The sequence below is a fragment of the Agelaius tricolor genome, unplaced genomic scaffold (genome assembly GCF_023055355.1).
Source record: "Agelaius tricolor isolate 1412-34295 unplaced genomic scaffold, bAgeTri1.0.p SCAF_1, whole genome shotgun sequence".
Lineage (NCBI taxonomy): Eukaryota > Metazoa > Chordata > Aves > Passeriformes > Icteridae > Agelaius > Agelaius tricolor.
Window position 1 is genome coordinate 33,488,963 of NW_027269261.1, and position 14,850 is coordinate 33,503,812.

Sequence of the window (14,850 nt, forward strand, 5' to 3'; positions counted from 1 at the left end):
TTGGCCCATTTTTTATAACTATAGATGTGTAAAGTTCAGAGAGCTTAAAGGGCATTCACATTCAAATGAAGAAGGACCTCATCACCTCTAAAGAAAAAACCATAAAGAGTACTGCAGTACTTATACAACAATTTTTAGTATTAGCAAGCAGATAAGTTCATAACAAAGAGTTCTAGAAAAAAACCCACAATGTGTGAAAGTTTATTTAGGATAATTGCAAGTGGCAAAAGGAGGCTGGCTGGTGTATTTCCTTAAAACATCCTAACTCTTCCTTTAACAGCTGCTTTAAGTTGACACCAGATTGATACATTCTGCAAAACAACCACCGTATAGGTTTCAGGAACACTATAAAGGAAGAGAGTTAAAAGGACAGTTTTAAAGAGAGAGAGAATTTGCTATGCACTGCTGTCCCCTTACTGTGTGATGCCTTTGTTTCTAATTCCAAATGTGGTAAGTGCAGAAAGCCTGGAGGGTTGCAGAGACATCAGGAACCAGATATGATGGGCAGTGCTGGCTCAGACAATGACACTTGGCTTCCACGGAAGCTGCTGGGCACTTGTGTTGGAAGGATTTTAGTGTGTGCCTTCCCTTGCCTTGCTGGAGTGGTCTAGTGGGAATCACATGGAATAGGGAGAGGTGTGAGGAACAAGGACCCTAGAGGTTTGTTATAAATTCCAAGTTCTGAATTCAGCAAAGGGCTTGCCTTCCCAGAAGAGAGCAGCTATTTAAAGCTCTTTCTGGTCAGCAGAATGTGTGAGAAAGTACATTCAACATATTAGTATTCAACATATGCTGGAGGATGATGGAGCATGGCAAAGGCATCTGCAGTTCTGGTGAGGATGGCAGAGCAGATCACTACAGAAAGCATCCAATGCAACTTAAGAGTATTTTTCACTGTGGGCAAGCTGCTGTATCATTTTAATAGTCATTAAACCAAAAAGGCAAGTTTTAAAGGCAATGGCAAGCCAGAGGTGATGTTGTATATAGTACTGATGAGTTTGAAGATTTGAATTAGCTCTGACACTCCCACCAGTCATCACTAAGTATGGTCTACTTTTCCTATCTATGTGTTTTCTTTCTCACAGTTGATCTGGAGCAGGTATTTGAGCTGGATTCTCTGGAATACCTGGAGGCCCTGGAATGTGTGACTGAGCGTTTGGAAAACCGTGTCAACTTCTGCAAGGCCCATCTCATGATGATCACCTGTTTTGACATCACCTCTAGACGCCGATAAAGGATGAACCTCAAGAGAATTTTAATGCACATCTCTGCCATCCTCCTTTTCCCTTCCAAACAGCATCCCAAAGACAAAAGAATGAGGATGAAGGTTGGAGTCAAGTCTCAGCTGTGTGTATGAGAGATTTGCTATACTATACAGAGGAGTAGTATTAAAAAAACAAACAGAACAAGCATGGAAAATGGAGATAGAAGGTTGTTGATACTCTTAGCCTAAAAGAGCACTTTGTGGAACCTTTTAAGGACGTGTCTGTAAATAAGAACTGCTGGCAGAAGACACTTCTTTCCCTGCATTAGCTGAGGAAGGAGGAAAGGTGGTTGTGGGACTTCCATTGAGAGGTTCATTAAAAGAAAACCTATCTAGAAAAAACTGTTCAAGTGCCTTGCAAATCTTTGTTATCCAAACATTTATGTTCATACTTTATTGTGTACAGATGGTGCTAGTCAAGAAAAGAAAAAGGAAAAAAAAAAACAAATACACTTTTGAAATGTATTTACAGCTTGTTTTTCTCTTGGTGTTTTCTCCTATTTCAGACTTGCTGTTTCTAAGTAACTTGTGTTTGTAGAGATATTTCCTAATCAGTACAACATATGAATAAATGTTAACTGTCTTTTCTTGTTACCAGAGTAAGGCCACTCAAAGAGAAATTCAGCTTTCCCAGATGACACAAACATATTTCTAGCAGAGAATAAGGTTTGTTTAAATGCTGTTCTGTACTCTCTTATATGCTGGAGAACACCATCATTTTCCCAGCCTGTTTTGCAGTGTATGAGAGAGAAGTGACATTACTGTGAAGTAAATATCTTTTCAATTTGATCCAACCCCCACAACTTGTTTTCTTGTTCATATATGTTTTGCTTTGTACTGGCTGGAGTTATGAATGAGGAGGTACTTTTATCCTAACTCCTTTTCCTGGTGCTAGTAACTTGCTGGAAAATTGTCCTCTAGGCTAAGGTTTCCCATGTTTATCAGTCCAAAAATGAGTGATTTGTTCTTTCTTGAGACTGTGACTGATGACATTTAGCTTCACCTCTTTACAATCTATACCACTGCAAGACATGTTTTGTCAGCTTCTGATCCCTGGCCTAGTGTGTCCATACTCACAGATGTACCTGAGGAGTGCAGGCTCTGCTCAGCTCAGCACATCTGGAAATAAAGCAAATGAGTAGATACAGCACTTCAAGCATGTTGGCTATGGCATCTTTACTAATCCTCAGTACCTGAAGCCATGGCAAAATTCACATTGACATCAAAAGGACAAGGGTCAGCACCTCCCTATACATCCAGTTATTTTACTAGTTTGCCTCTTTATCTACAAAACAGTTTGCGGGAAGTAACATCCTTTGTATTTCATAAACAAATGTGCAAAACCACATTTTAATTACATATGAGCATGAATAATTATTTTGTGGAATTCGGTTTCTTATTCCTCTATACTGAAATAAGCACATTCAGAAAATTTCCTCTCTCGTACATTTGTGTTACCCTCCTGTTGCTTATGAGGAAATAAGACTATTTTTTAATATACTCAAAATACATCAATTAACTGCTTACTTAATGCAACTCTTCTTTCCCTGCACCTTTGTATCAATGCCATCTTATAGTACCCCTATGGTAAAATAATACTGGTAGATTTTCTAGTGGTTACATGAACAGAAAAGCTTTTTTAAAAAGCAGAAGTAACATTTGTATAGTTTTATTTTCTTTTAGTGCTCTACAACTTGTAAAAAAAATCTTACTCACTCTGTTACCTTTGTCACTGGATTTTGTAGAAAATTCTACTTAAAATCTATAGGATTATTTGGAAAGGAAAAAAAGGTCCTGTGGGAAAGTCACTTTCTAGTCTGTTCCACAGCAATTTCCTATCATGAAACTTATATTCTAAGTATTAAAGACATACCCCTTTCTCTCTCAAAGAAATATACTCCAACCAACTCTGAAAATCCCCCCAAACAATGCAATTTATTTGGCTTTCTTCTCTTTATAGCAATTTCAGTAGCAGTTACTATGTATTGGTTCTTTGGAGGCCATCTCTTCTCTGCAGAGCCCCACGGAGTACAGCTGCAGAGAGCCAAGGAAATCATCCCTGCACACAGTCCATGAATTACACAGGAGTGGTGATGTTTCCATAAACCAAGTGGACACATTTTGGAGCTATTGTAAATACCTATTGCATGTAATGTTCCTCACCCACAGTAACTTAATTATTCATTTATGCTCAATTTGGTACTTCTGCAGCTTAAGAAGCATAGCAAAAAGCACGTGTACCTAGCCATTGTTTGAAAGAGTAAGAGCATATGTCACCCTGTTTATCACAATGGACAAAAATTGATCCCTGAAACCAAATTGATTACACCAAGGATGAATTCAGCATAGTAAAAAATATGTACTAATTGAGCAGAATTGCAGTACTTACAAATATTTTATTTCTGTGCACCTAATTAGAGTAGCCATTAACTCCCATAATATACTAGTATTCATATTCTGAAATCCATATGCATTCTTGACTTTCTGTCATTTCATTTCAGAATTTGCCACTATGTTTTTAAGAATTTCAATGGCTTAATACAAAAAAAGGAATGGAAAATTTTGTGGAGATTTGACATGATAAAATGTTATCTTCTTGAAAACAGCTTTTTACTTCAAAATTTATATTACTGTAACTCAAGTATTTGCAAAACACATAAAGCATTCATGGCTTTATTATGAAATTGATCTCAGTTTGCAGTAGCCAGCATTTTAGAGAAGATCCATACACTTCTGCAAGTCATCCAGGAAGCCCCATTCTTTAAGGCATTGCTGTTTTTATGCTGATTTTTTAAAAGGCATCATGTAGCCCAAAATACACAAGAGCAACACGAATGTAATGACTAATCATTTTCACATTCAGAAATCAATCTTATTTCCCTGGGACAGCTTTAGCAGGAAACAGCAGTGTTCATGTAATTAGGTTTGAAGGTTAATTCTTTGTTCACACGTGTCACGGGAGATCGCAGCTCTTCATTGTCAGGCTGTGAGAGGACTGTGGAACGCCAGCACTGCTCCGCATCCCCTCCAGCACCTGGGGGCACTTCCTGGGAACTTCTGCTCTTGCCATACGGGAACCTTATCCATACAAGGGACAGGAGTTGCTCTAGAGCCATAAATTCAAGTGTAACCATAGGCTGGAGACTTTGGCTGTGCTTAGGGTGATTCAGACATCCTTCCTGTCTGTGTAGCTCTCACAGCAGGCAGAAGCTGCTCTGGCTCTGAGAGTTAGGTCAATTTGTGCTCTGAATGGTGTGGGAGAGCCCTAATTCCTGGTGCATTTGTCACACGTCTTTTCCTTTGCCATGCATGCCTTGCATTTGCCTCAAAACAATTCCTTGTCAAGTCATTCAGATCTAAGTAATCCAAAGTATTACTTTACAGAAGGACAAAGAAGGAAACTAATAGTTCCCTTTCGTAGGTTTTCTTGTCATCTCAACTGCTCTGATAAAACTGAGGCACAATTGCATTAAGAATCAGAAGAGTTATTACAAAGTAAACCCAGTTGTGAGGAAAATTCATCCACCTGCCATTTTTTGGGGTATTTACTGTTAGTTATATAGTAGAAGATCATGCTACTCCTATGTATTTAACACCTTCTCATTTTGTGTAAGGCCAGCCAGGGCTTTTGCTGAACATCTGTCTTCGATCCAGTCTAAGAAGACCCACTGCCATAAATCCTAGCTTCTGAAACTTGCAGGTCCATAAAATAGTAGCTGGCACAAAGCAATGGCATGATCCTCTGACATGATTCTTAGTGAGAGCTGCATAGAATGTACAAAAAGGGATCAAAGAAACACACTGCCATTTTTTTCTTTTATCTCTAAATGTGGCAATTATAGAGGCTGAAAGCTGGGAGTGATGCTGGGAATAATACATACCAAATCCCATGTTTGCTTACAGAAAAGTCTGTCTTGAAGTGTGGGGTTTATGTCTTCACTTTTTTCATTTATCTCAGTAATATGGCTGGTCTTAAAATAGGGACCTGTGGCATGGAATTCAAATGTGATGACAGCTGAAAAATATAGACTCTTACAAAAATCACCTTCTACAAATATTTTTGATGTGGCTGTATTGTTTTTAATGAGCTAAAAATCATTGTAGAAACAAAAGTTGTACATGCACCGATAAATACACACGCACAGAGCCTGAGATGGCCCCCTTACACATTGCTGAGGGGAAGTGGCAGAGCTGCTGACAGGTGGCAACATCACCTCTTCCCTCCTCCAAGGAGTGCCTGCCTACAAAACCTTTCCCCTTGCACTCACCTGGGTGAAGTTAACTTATACCACACTATAGGGAAAGCTTATGCTTGAAACTCTTTCAAGGGCTTCTTTAAAAGGTTCTTTGTTACCCAGGTTCTTCTGTAGCCAAATTGCTGCAGTTCCCATGTAGGACCTGTTAAAGCCTGTAAAAGTATTCCAGATGAACTACTCTATATTTCAGAGTGTCATGAAATTACAGCAAGATATTTCATAATCTCAGCTGTTTAACACAACTATTTCTACATTGCATACAGCATAGTTACATCTCAACTGAGAGCCTGGACTCTTGGTGGTCTGTGAAGCTTCCTGTCTAGTCCTAACAGAGTTAAAATTGTAAATTGAAGATTCTGCATTGCAGAAGCAAATTCAGTTCCCCTAAGCCAGAGGCTGAGCGACCTCATGCCAGTTCATATGATGGGAAGGATGATTGCACAGCATCAGGGATGCACCAGCTCATTGCAGAGATCATTAAATACCAACAGGAATGGATGATGACGGTAGAGAGAGGCATTTCTTCTCAAATCCATGGATGGTAGCATACCTCGCTTAATCTTGATATGCTCATGGTCTGTGTTTAGTAACTCCAAGGCTTTTGCATTGGCAACACACAACAGTTTTTGAAGACACGAGGCTGGCTGTTGCTAGCTATCCTAAGATTTGTAAGAGGTTTCCAAATAACCATAGCAAACAAAACTGTGAATGATTTGTCAATGCAAAGTTAATAATCTCTGTCGCATTTATTGTGCGCTCATCCTAGGGTTATCTGAGCTTCCATACCTGTTCCTGGAAATGATAAACCATTTTATTATTGTCTTTATCTTTTCTTCTTTCTCCTTCTCAAGCAACCTTTCAAAACAAACAAAAAAAAATTCCCTTGGAAATGTAGCACCCTTTTGCCACCAAATTCACGAAGAGCAATCTCGTGCTCACTTATGCAAGCTTTTGAAGCTCACAAAGGGCATGATGATTCTGCAAAGAATGAGGTGCTGAAAGTAGCTGAAAAAGTAGCATTCAGTAGCATTCAGCTACAGTGTTTCAAACAAACTACCTTCAAACCCTCCTGGATAGGAAATAAAACACAACCCAAACCATCTTACTTTGAGTGGTCCTACTTAAGTATTGAGCAAACTTTATAATAATGGTAATAAATTGGTGCTTGAGGCAGTTTCAGCTATATTACATATTCTCTATATACTATAGATATGGATGTATTCACCCTCTTTATTGTATATGTATGTGTGTGAGTATTTACATGTAGCACACATACATATATGTTTTATGTATGCATAGATACTAACTTTTCTACATTTTACTTCTTTCCCACCCATAGCTGAAACTGCTGGTTACTAACATCCACATCCACATCATATTCTATGTATGAAGGATATAATTTATTTGTAAACTCAGGATGTTCTTGTTTTATAGAGTTGCTTGTATTTTATAATTTATTTACACATCATGGTTGGAAATGCTTATCTAAGTGCTATGCATTGAAGTGTATGTTTGCTAAATCCATTTCACTCTGTCCATGGCTATGTTCTTTCTCATTATAACAGTGGTATAAAATAGGGCTACGGAGGAGAGAAACTGATAGATGTAGAACTTATTCTGGTCCCATCATTGGGCAATTCCAGGAGAGGATGTATCAGTAGTATATATATATATATTTTATCACCTAAATTTTATGGGGAAAAAAGGAGAAAGAACAGCATGAGGACAAGTTCAAAATGTGGAAAGTCACAGCCATTTCCAAGTTTGTCAACAAATGCATTGAACCTTTTGCCATTAAAATTGTAAAGTTTATTGTTTGCTGGCTAAAAAATATCCCTTTTGTGGTATTTGAGGTGTGAAACATTGTCAAAAATATGATGTCTGGAAAAAAATCAAACTATAGTGGCATTAAATGTTTACTTTTATCTTACCAATATATCTGCCTCCTCCTCCTGACTCTTTCACTTTAGATAAGAGCCTTTCATGGCATTTCACACTGGAGAATGCTTTTGACCCACAAGGCGATGTGGTATCATAACGGTGAAAGTGAGCAAGAGAGCAAGATCAAACCTGAAAATAAAATTACCAAAGGGGTTCTATCAAGCAAGGGTTTACTGAGAAGCAAATTCACCAGAAAACAATAAGAAATTGCTGGGTTTGGTACCAATGACAAAAATACTACAAGCAAGCAGAGCAGCATTAACTTGCCTGCTGCTGTCCAGAAACACAAAGAAAACACAGTCACAGACCTGAAATGGTCAGGCTTTTACATAAGCTGGTTATGCATATACACAGGGATTGCTCTTTTGCATCTGTGAGCAGGGGAAAAATCTGAGACCAAACAAATATAAAAGATGTATTCATAGGTATATTTTTTTATCATCTTTAGCAATTGTGTCACATTTCCCTTGGCCACCATGCAGGTAAGTAACACATGGGAGTTATGAAAAGAGTTTGTGTCCATTACTCAAGACATTTTTCTCTCTCAGAGAGGCAGTGGTGGCAGGTTCAGCAGCCTCTGAGCTGCTGCAGAGGTGTGCACAATATCTGCTTGCCTTCAGCTCATGTTTGTGGCATTCCCTGTTGTTAATTAAGACAGCGCTTTGCTTGCAGAACAAAATGTGAACGAGCTCTCTGGGTAAATCTCACATGCCAACCAACACCTGAATAAGCCCTGATAAGGATGCTGAGCTCTTCCCATCAGAAGAAAACCACAGATCTTATTTCCTGTGGGAAAGATTAAAAAAAAACAACCCAAATCAGTCAAAAAATCTTTTACATCATCTGCTGGCAGATGATTTTCTCATATTCCTTACTTTAGGAGGGACATGTTAGGGTCCCTAACATGTAAGGCATTAAATATTTGGTTAACAATTTGATAAGAATTTAATAAAGTCCTTTCTTCTATTTTATTATTATACAGCAGAGTGGCAGATCTAGCAGTCACAGTTGCAGGGAATGCAGTTGTTTATGGTGACCTCTTTTAAAGGAAAAATATTGAGGTGGATACAGTGGCAAAGGCTGGCAAAGATGATGGGGAGGAGACAGTCTCCTCCTTTCCCTTCTTAGAGCAGCAAGTCCTGTGCTACCTTAGCTGCTGCCCCAGGCCAGTAAATTTGCATGCTGTGCCTCTCCACAGCATCTGTAAATGAAGATAAACAGCCAATTTTTTTATCTGTGGGCTGTTCAGAATAGCTCTGATTTGCTCTAAAGAGCTAAAAGGCTTATTGCCTACTTTGGAGGTGATTTATCTTCATTGCTGTTATCATGCAGCCGCATCAGTATTGAGGAGCCCTGAGTGCCTTACAGAGACAAAAACAGAAAAATGGTTTAGTGCAAGTCCTAGATTTTGTCTAAGACAGAACTGATGGTGAGGAGATCTAGATGAGCTGCAAACAGAATCAATTCACTCTTGGTCAATTCTGGAGCCTTACAGACCCCAATGCCACACACTTCTGATTTGGGGCAAGACAGCAAGATATTCACGGAGTGGAAAAAGTAGCTCACGCCTGGCAAAAGTCTGGTGTCCTTATGAGGCCTGCCTGAAACTGTTGATACATCTTTTAAAGTAATGACCAAGTTTTGTCTTTAAAACTATTAACTTGCCAGACTAAAAATCAGGTTTAGGGTGGAAATCTGATCAACCCCATCTCCTTATGGGGCCCCAAATAAGCTCCCTAGCTATTGGAAAACCAGGAGGTCAGGTTGTTGCTAAAGCATGTTCCTCTCCCACATCCATCTGCAAACCAGACTCCCGGGAGCTCACCCTCATTTTGGCTGACAGTATCTGCCTGGGAGACACTGAAGGGGGATGAAGGCTAGAAAATTCAGTTCCCAGTCTTTGAGATGAACACAAAGTGAATATTTAGTTGCTCTGGAAAAGGCCATCTGTGGATTTTACGGTTTATGATAGTTAGTAGTCTTGACAGTTGCCGATCTGGCAGTTTTGGAGGCTGACATCTGCTATTTAACCACTGAGCAAAGCTTTGCTGGCTGTGACCACACAAATGCTTTACATTGCTCAAAGACCACTTTGATAACCTCCAGGAACAAGTAGGTAGCTTGGTGGTCCTGTCCACTCTCAGGAGCTATCCTGGCAAGTACTGACTTGGGAAAAGCTTCTAGACAGCCAAACCCAGTCCATCTCAATGGGTGCTTGTTGGGGGAAAAGACCTGCATTCGTATGCATATGTTTATACGTGTCTCTTCTGTGGACCCTTATAGCACAGGTTTGGCACCTATGCTTTCTGTCAGATTGTGAGTTTCATACCAATGAAATGACAGCCAAACATATTCAGCTGTGTGTGTCTGGCACATATCCATATTTCAATTTCTATTTCCTAGGAACCCAAGTGCTGCCAGACATGTCAGGATTATGTGCAGGACTCGAGACTTGCTGTGGAGAGGAAGTCCCACCTCCAGCAATGAGGGACCTTTGTCACTCACTTTAAAAGGAGCAGGGACTGTCCTTGTCCCTCTCTCATCCTTTCTCCTCTTCGTTCCCTGAATGACAGAACACCAGGGAGAGAGAGCCTTGACATTTTCCTAAATTTAGTTTGTCAAAAGGTGAATTGCTCATTGTAGTTACAATATAGAAGGAAGAATATAAAATATAGAAGGAAGAGGAGCACAAAACCACCTTGCTTGTTGGGCTGTGCTCCACAGACTCCTCCACACTGGCACCCTTGGATGCTCTGTGCCACCCAGCCCAGCCCTTTGCAGGCTGCCCCTTGGAGCTTGATTGAAATGAGCTCCTGGTGGCACTGAGGGAGCAGGAGTGCTCCCTCTCACCCTGCCCATCCGTGCAGAGGGGCTCAGCTCTCTCCCTGTCTGTGCTTTAGCTGGATGCCCAGGGACACTAATGTGGAGAGTCATGGCAGCTGCCTGGTTTTATTTAAGAGCAAGCTGCCTGCTGCTAAGCCATATTTGGTGGAAACCTCACAGTACCCAGCAAGGGGCACTGAGGGAGCCAAGCAAGACACTGTAAACAGCATTTTCTCCTAATTTCTGAGGACAACAGAAGGCATGGCAATTACTGGAATGATGAGCAAGATAAAAGCTGGCTCCTGGCCCTGCTGCTGGTGACTCCTGCAGCCCTGGGGGCTGGTGTAGCTCAGGCTCACGCCTGCCCTGAGTTTCCAGAGGCTCAAAAAAACATTTCTGAAGGTTATATGTTAAGCCACTAAGATGCTGTGAAATCCACAGAAAAGCTCCTGGATAGCCCCTAAGCTGAGGAATTTCGGACTTTGCACCCATTGAGCCCTTCTTTCTGCTGTGAAGGCTGAAACAATGGGAGTACCCTTTCCAGCTTGCTTGACAATCAGTTGTGGTGGCATGAAGCGTCCACAGAGCAGGTCAGTTACAAACACTGTGTGCACACTAAATAAACCTGTAGCCTAGCAAGAGGGCTTTGCACCTGCAATCTGTGATGGGGTTGTGTGAGAGCACCAGGGCACTGAAATACTTCCATGGTGAAAAAATTATTCTGGGACTGATAGCTCCACCCAGTAAAATCACCTAGACTCCTGTTACTCATTTTATGAAATATTTATTTATTGCTCCTCTGAACAATTCCTTGCTTGCTTTTATGTCATTGCTAATAGCTTGCTTTCCAAAGTTTTCCACATATTTGCAACACACGACGGCTCAAGATGAAGGTTTCCCAGTAGATGACTGTAGTCATCAGTCAAGGCATGGCAGCCTTCTAGGAGGTTGCTGCAAAGCTGTATGTAGTTTCTTATTAAGGTGCTTTTAAGGCTGTTCTGAACTGGCTACTTTCACCACCCTACATCACACAGACATCAGGACAGTGATGCTGCCTGTGCACAGCCCCTTGACACATCCCAGAGCAATGATAGCTGCTCACTTGTCCCTGCAAAGGCACAGGACATGCAATGGCACCAGCTGGCCAGAGGCCTGCTCAGAGGCACCGTTTCATTTTGGGATTCATTTTGTTGTCTCACTGGAAGCAAAAACCCACTGAGGCTGGGAGAGAAAACCAAACAATCCAATGCCATGTAATATATATGTCCTATAATGTAATAGTTATGTTGAAGCCAGCTATGAAGATTTAGGATGTTATTTCCCCTCCTCAAACAGGGACTTTGAGTAAAACTGACCCTCATGCTAAGCCATTTTGACCTCTTCATAAGCTTACACCATAAAGTGTGGAGGCTGTTATACTGCCTTATCTTGTTGGGATTGTAAACCTTTGAGCTCTAAATTCTAAAGCCTAGAAATTCTTCCCTAGGCAAGATGGAATAGAACTTTCTATTTTTTTTTTTTTTTTAATGCACTGTGAGGTAACTTGTAGTTAAACCTGTGTTTCAGGTGGGAAAGCTGTAAACTAAGGAATCCTACACCTGGCCACATCCTGGAAGTTTTTCTTGACTGCAAGACCATGCTGGCTGGCCAGGAGCTGGGCCGCTCCCTGTGAGAAAATTCATACAGTGCCTGAGGTGTATGGCAGGGCTGAGTGAGGACTGACACAGAGACACTGGTGCCACCACACCTGGCTTCCTCTGCCTAGACCATCTGCTGGCCTGAGGAATCTCAGGGTTTCACCATTTTGATCTGGTAAACTGCTCAAGCTTTTCATGGGAGTTGCAGATGGCAGTAGCAGAGGGCATTCAAGCCTAATCATAATGAGATTGTCTTTCCTTGGCTGCCTTTTGCAAACCCCTGCATGGGTATCCCCAGGTGGCAAAGGCCTGCTCCACAAAGAGATGGTGGCAGCTGAGCCCAAACCCCTGGCACGGCAGAGCCAGAGCAGGCCCAGCTCAGCTGGAACTGGAGAGCAGCAGGCACAAACAGCTGCCAAGGTCCAAAGCCAATGTAGGTGTTGAAGACTTGTCCTGCTTTACTGTTGCTCTCTGATATTTGCCAAAAGTGAAGCAGAAAGCTAACCATGCCCCTTCAGAAATGATTATGTCATGGTTGGTATTTTCTAGAGAGCTTTTTGCTCTCTGTTCTCTCCCCCCTCCCCCTGCAACAGGAGTTGGACGCTTGATACCTTTTTACAAAGGGAAAACCTCCACAGCTTCAAGAGCAAAGGCCCCTGATGAGAGGCTGAATCTGCTACAGAACAGGACACAAAGTGGGCAGGAATGTGCTGGTTTCTCTGCAGTGAGGAGCAGGGAACAGGGAAGCTCCTTGAGGCTCATGAGGTGTGAGGTGGATAGCCCCAAACAGCACCCCAAGCCCCCTTGTCCTCTACAGAGGAAAATGCAATAAACTCTGAAGTTGGCTTTGGCACATTGTTGCATTCCCCCACCTGCAGAGGAATGGTGTTGCTTAAGGCATCACATCAGGCAGGAATAAAATCCTTGCCTTTGCCTCCCTCAGCTCCTCATTTGGCCTGGCCTGAGCTGGGATACCTGCCCAGCTCAGTGCTGGCCTGACAGGCCTCAGTCAGGAGGAACAACACCAGGGTTAAAACCTGTCGGGGCCATGAGCTCGACTTGAGCAAGTCTGCAGGGCTGCAGAGTGCCAAAGCTGTGTCCACTCTGCAGCTCTGCAGAACAACCCCGCACACCAGTCTTTCCCCTGTTCACAAGTAGGAAAAACCCTTTGCTCCTACTATCCAATAACCATCATTTCATGTCACGTAGTAGCAGATTTCAGAGGGCTCTTTCACAGCAGAAGAAATGTTGGTCTGTGGAGGAGCTTCTCCACTTTCTTGGAAGGACATGTTTTGCCAAGGCTTTGGATTTTAATGGTAAAACAGTTTTGTGGCCTGGGTGTATCAGTCGCTTTATATGGATTCCATAAACTGCTTTGGGGCCACAATGAAATGAATTTGGACAATGCCCATCTGAAGGATTTTTATTGATTTTCCCATTTGTCAGCTGTAAATAAGGCAGCATCCTTGCCTGGTTGCTGGCAGGCTGCCCCTTCCCAGACTTAGGATCAGAATTACTCTGGTCTTTGCAGAAAACACCGAATCAGATTTTTGTTTATTGTTCACAAATTATGTAACAGTCCCCACAGAAAACATTTGGTAATGATAAGTAGTCTTTGTATATCCTCATTACTCTGACCTTTAAAAATACTGTTATTTACTGGTGCATTCAGCCACAGATGTTCAGAAATTAACATTCCCAAGTCATGATAAGAATTTTCCTCAATCATCATTTCTGTTAGCATGATGAGGAACATCACTCCACAGTAATTGTATTCTGATCACAGTCTTATCCATGGCACAAGCTGGGTACACTAAGTTAATGACATAAGTGAGAACAGAAGTGCAGACATTACCAGTACCTCACTGAAGACTCTCTGCAGAACTCGACATGACTTTCACAAGGAGACTGAAGCACAGCAAGGGGGAATGGGAAAAGCAGAGGCAAACCCCCAGAAGTGATACTGCCAGGCACATGGTGTGACTCCTGGGGATGGTGCTGTGCAGGGCCAGGAGCTGTACTCAATGATCCTTGAGGGTCCCTTCCATCTCAGCTTATTCTGTGCTTCTGGGATCTTTGCTGCTCCAGTTCCCAGACTACCAGCTGTCCCTCAGCTGAACGGCTGCCACTATAGGTATGGAGAGCAATTCCTCCCCACAGCAGTGTGATGCCTGAAATTCCATCCAAAGACTACAAAAGCCTTTTAATTCCTCCCTGTGGGCTCCTGCAGTGTGCTGCCGCTGGTGAGAGGGAGGGCTTCGTCACACATCACCTGGGTGTCCCCAAGGGACAGAACAGGGAGGATCAGGCCAGACCTCTTTTCTACCTGTTTTATCATGGGATTCTCAGCACCACAAGGAGAGGCAGGAACAGGAAGACAGCACAAGAAATACTTCATTAAAAGGAGCTTCATTAAGAGTAAATAGGCAAGAACTGCTCATAGCAGTGCACAGGGCCTGGGGGAGGGGAAGAGCGGTGCTCTGCTAATTTTCTCATCAGACACCCTTCTCTATTACTGTCTCCTGGTTCTTGCTCTGAAAGTCAAGTGGAATTGTCAAGAGGGATCACCTGTGATTTAAAGTGCAGTTTTCCTTCAAGACATATGTAAATTTGCCACCTTCCTACTCAGAGCCTCTGGGACTGGGAATCAGAGCTGCTGAATTGGAGGGGCGGAGGAAGAAATCACTGCTCTTTCCTCAGCTTGTCAGCCCCCCTAGACCAGTCCTTAACTGAAACAGAGATGGGAGAGCAGGTTTCTTAGCTGGTAACTTAGGGAGCAGGTAACAGGACCAGCAAATGGTGCCTGCCCCTCCCCAAGAGATGGAAGGGAATTTAAGGCATAGAAGAGGCTGTGTGATTATTCTCTACCTCTTGTCTTGGGGGCAAGGAAATTAGAAGAAATTGTGGTCTGTCCTGATTTAGTCATCTT

At 42.1% G+C, this 14,850-nt stretch overlaps 1 protein-coding gene across 1 annotated transcript in view; it reads left to right on the forward strand.

Annotated features, from left to right (window-relative positions):
* The window catches only part of KIF26B (kinesin family member 26B), a 277,077-nt gene extending 269,621 nt beyond the window's left edge, over positions 1-7,456 (forward strand). The window contains exon 15 of the mRNA XM_071429169.1: positions 1,086-7,456. Coding sequence (XP_071285270.1) covers positions 1,086-1,234 — 149 coding nt within the window. The 3' untranslated portion in view covers positions 1,235-7,456. The remainder of the gene's footprint in view (positions 1-1,085) is intronic.
* Positions 7,457-14,850: the final 7,394 nt, after the last annotated feature.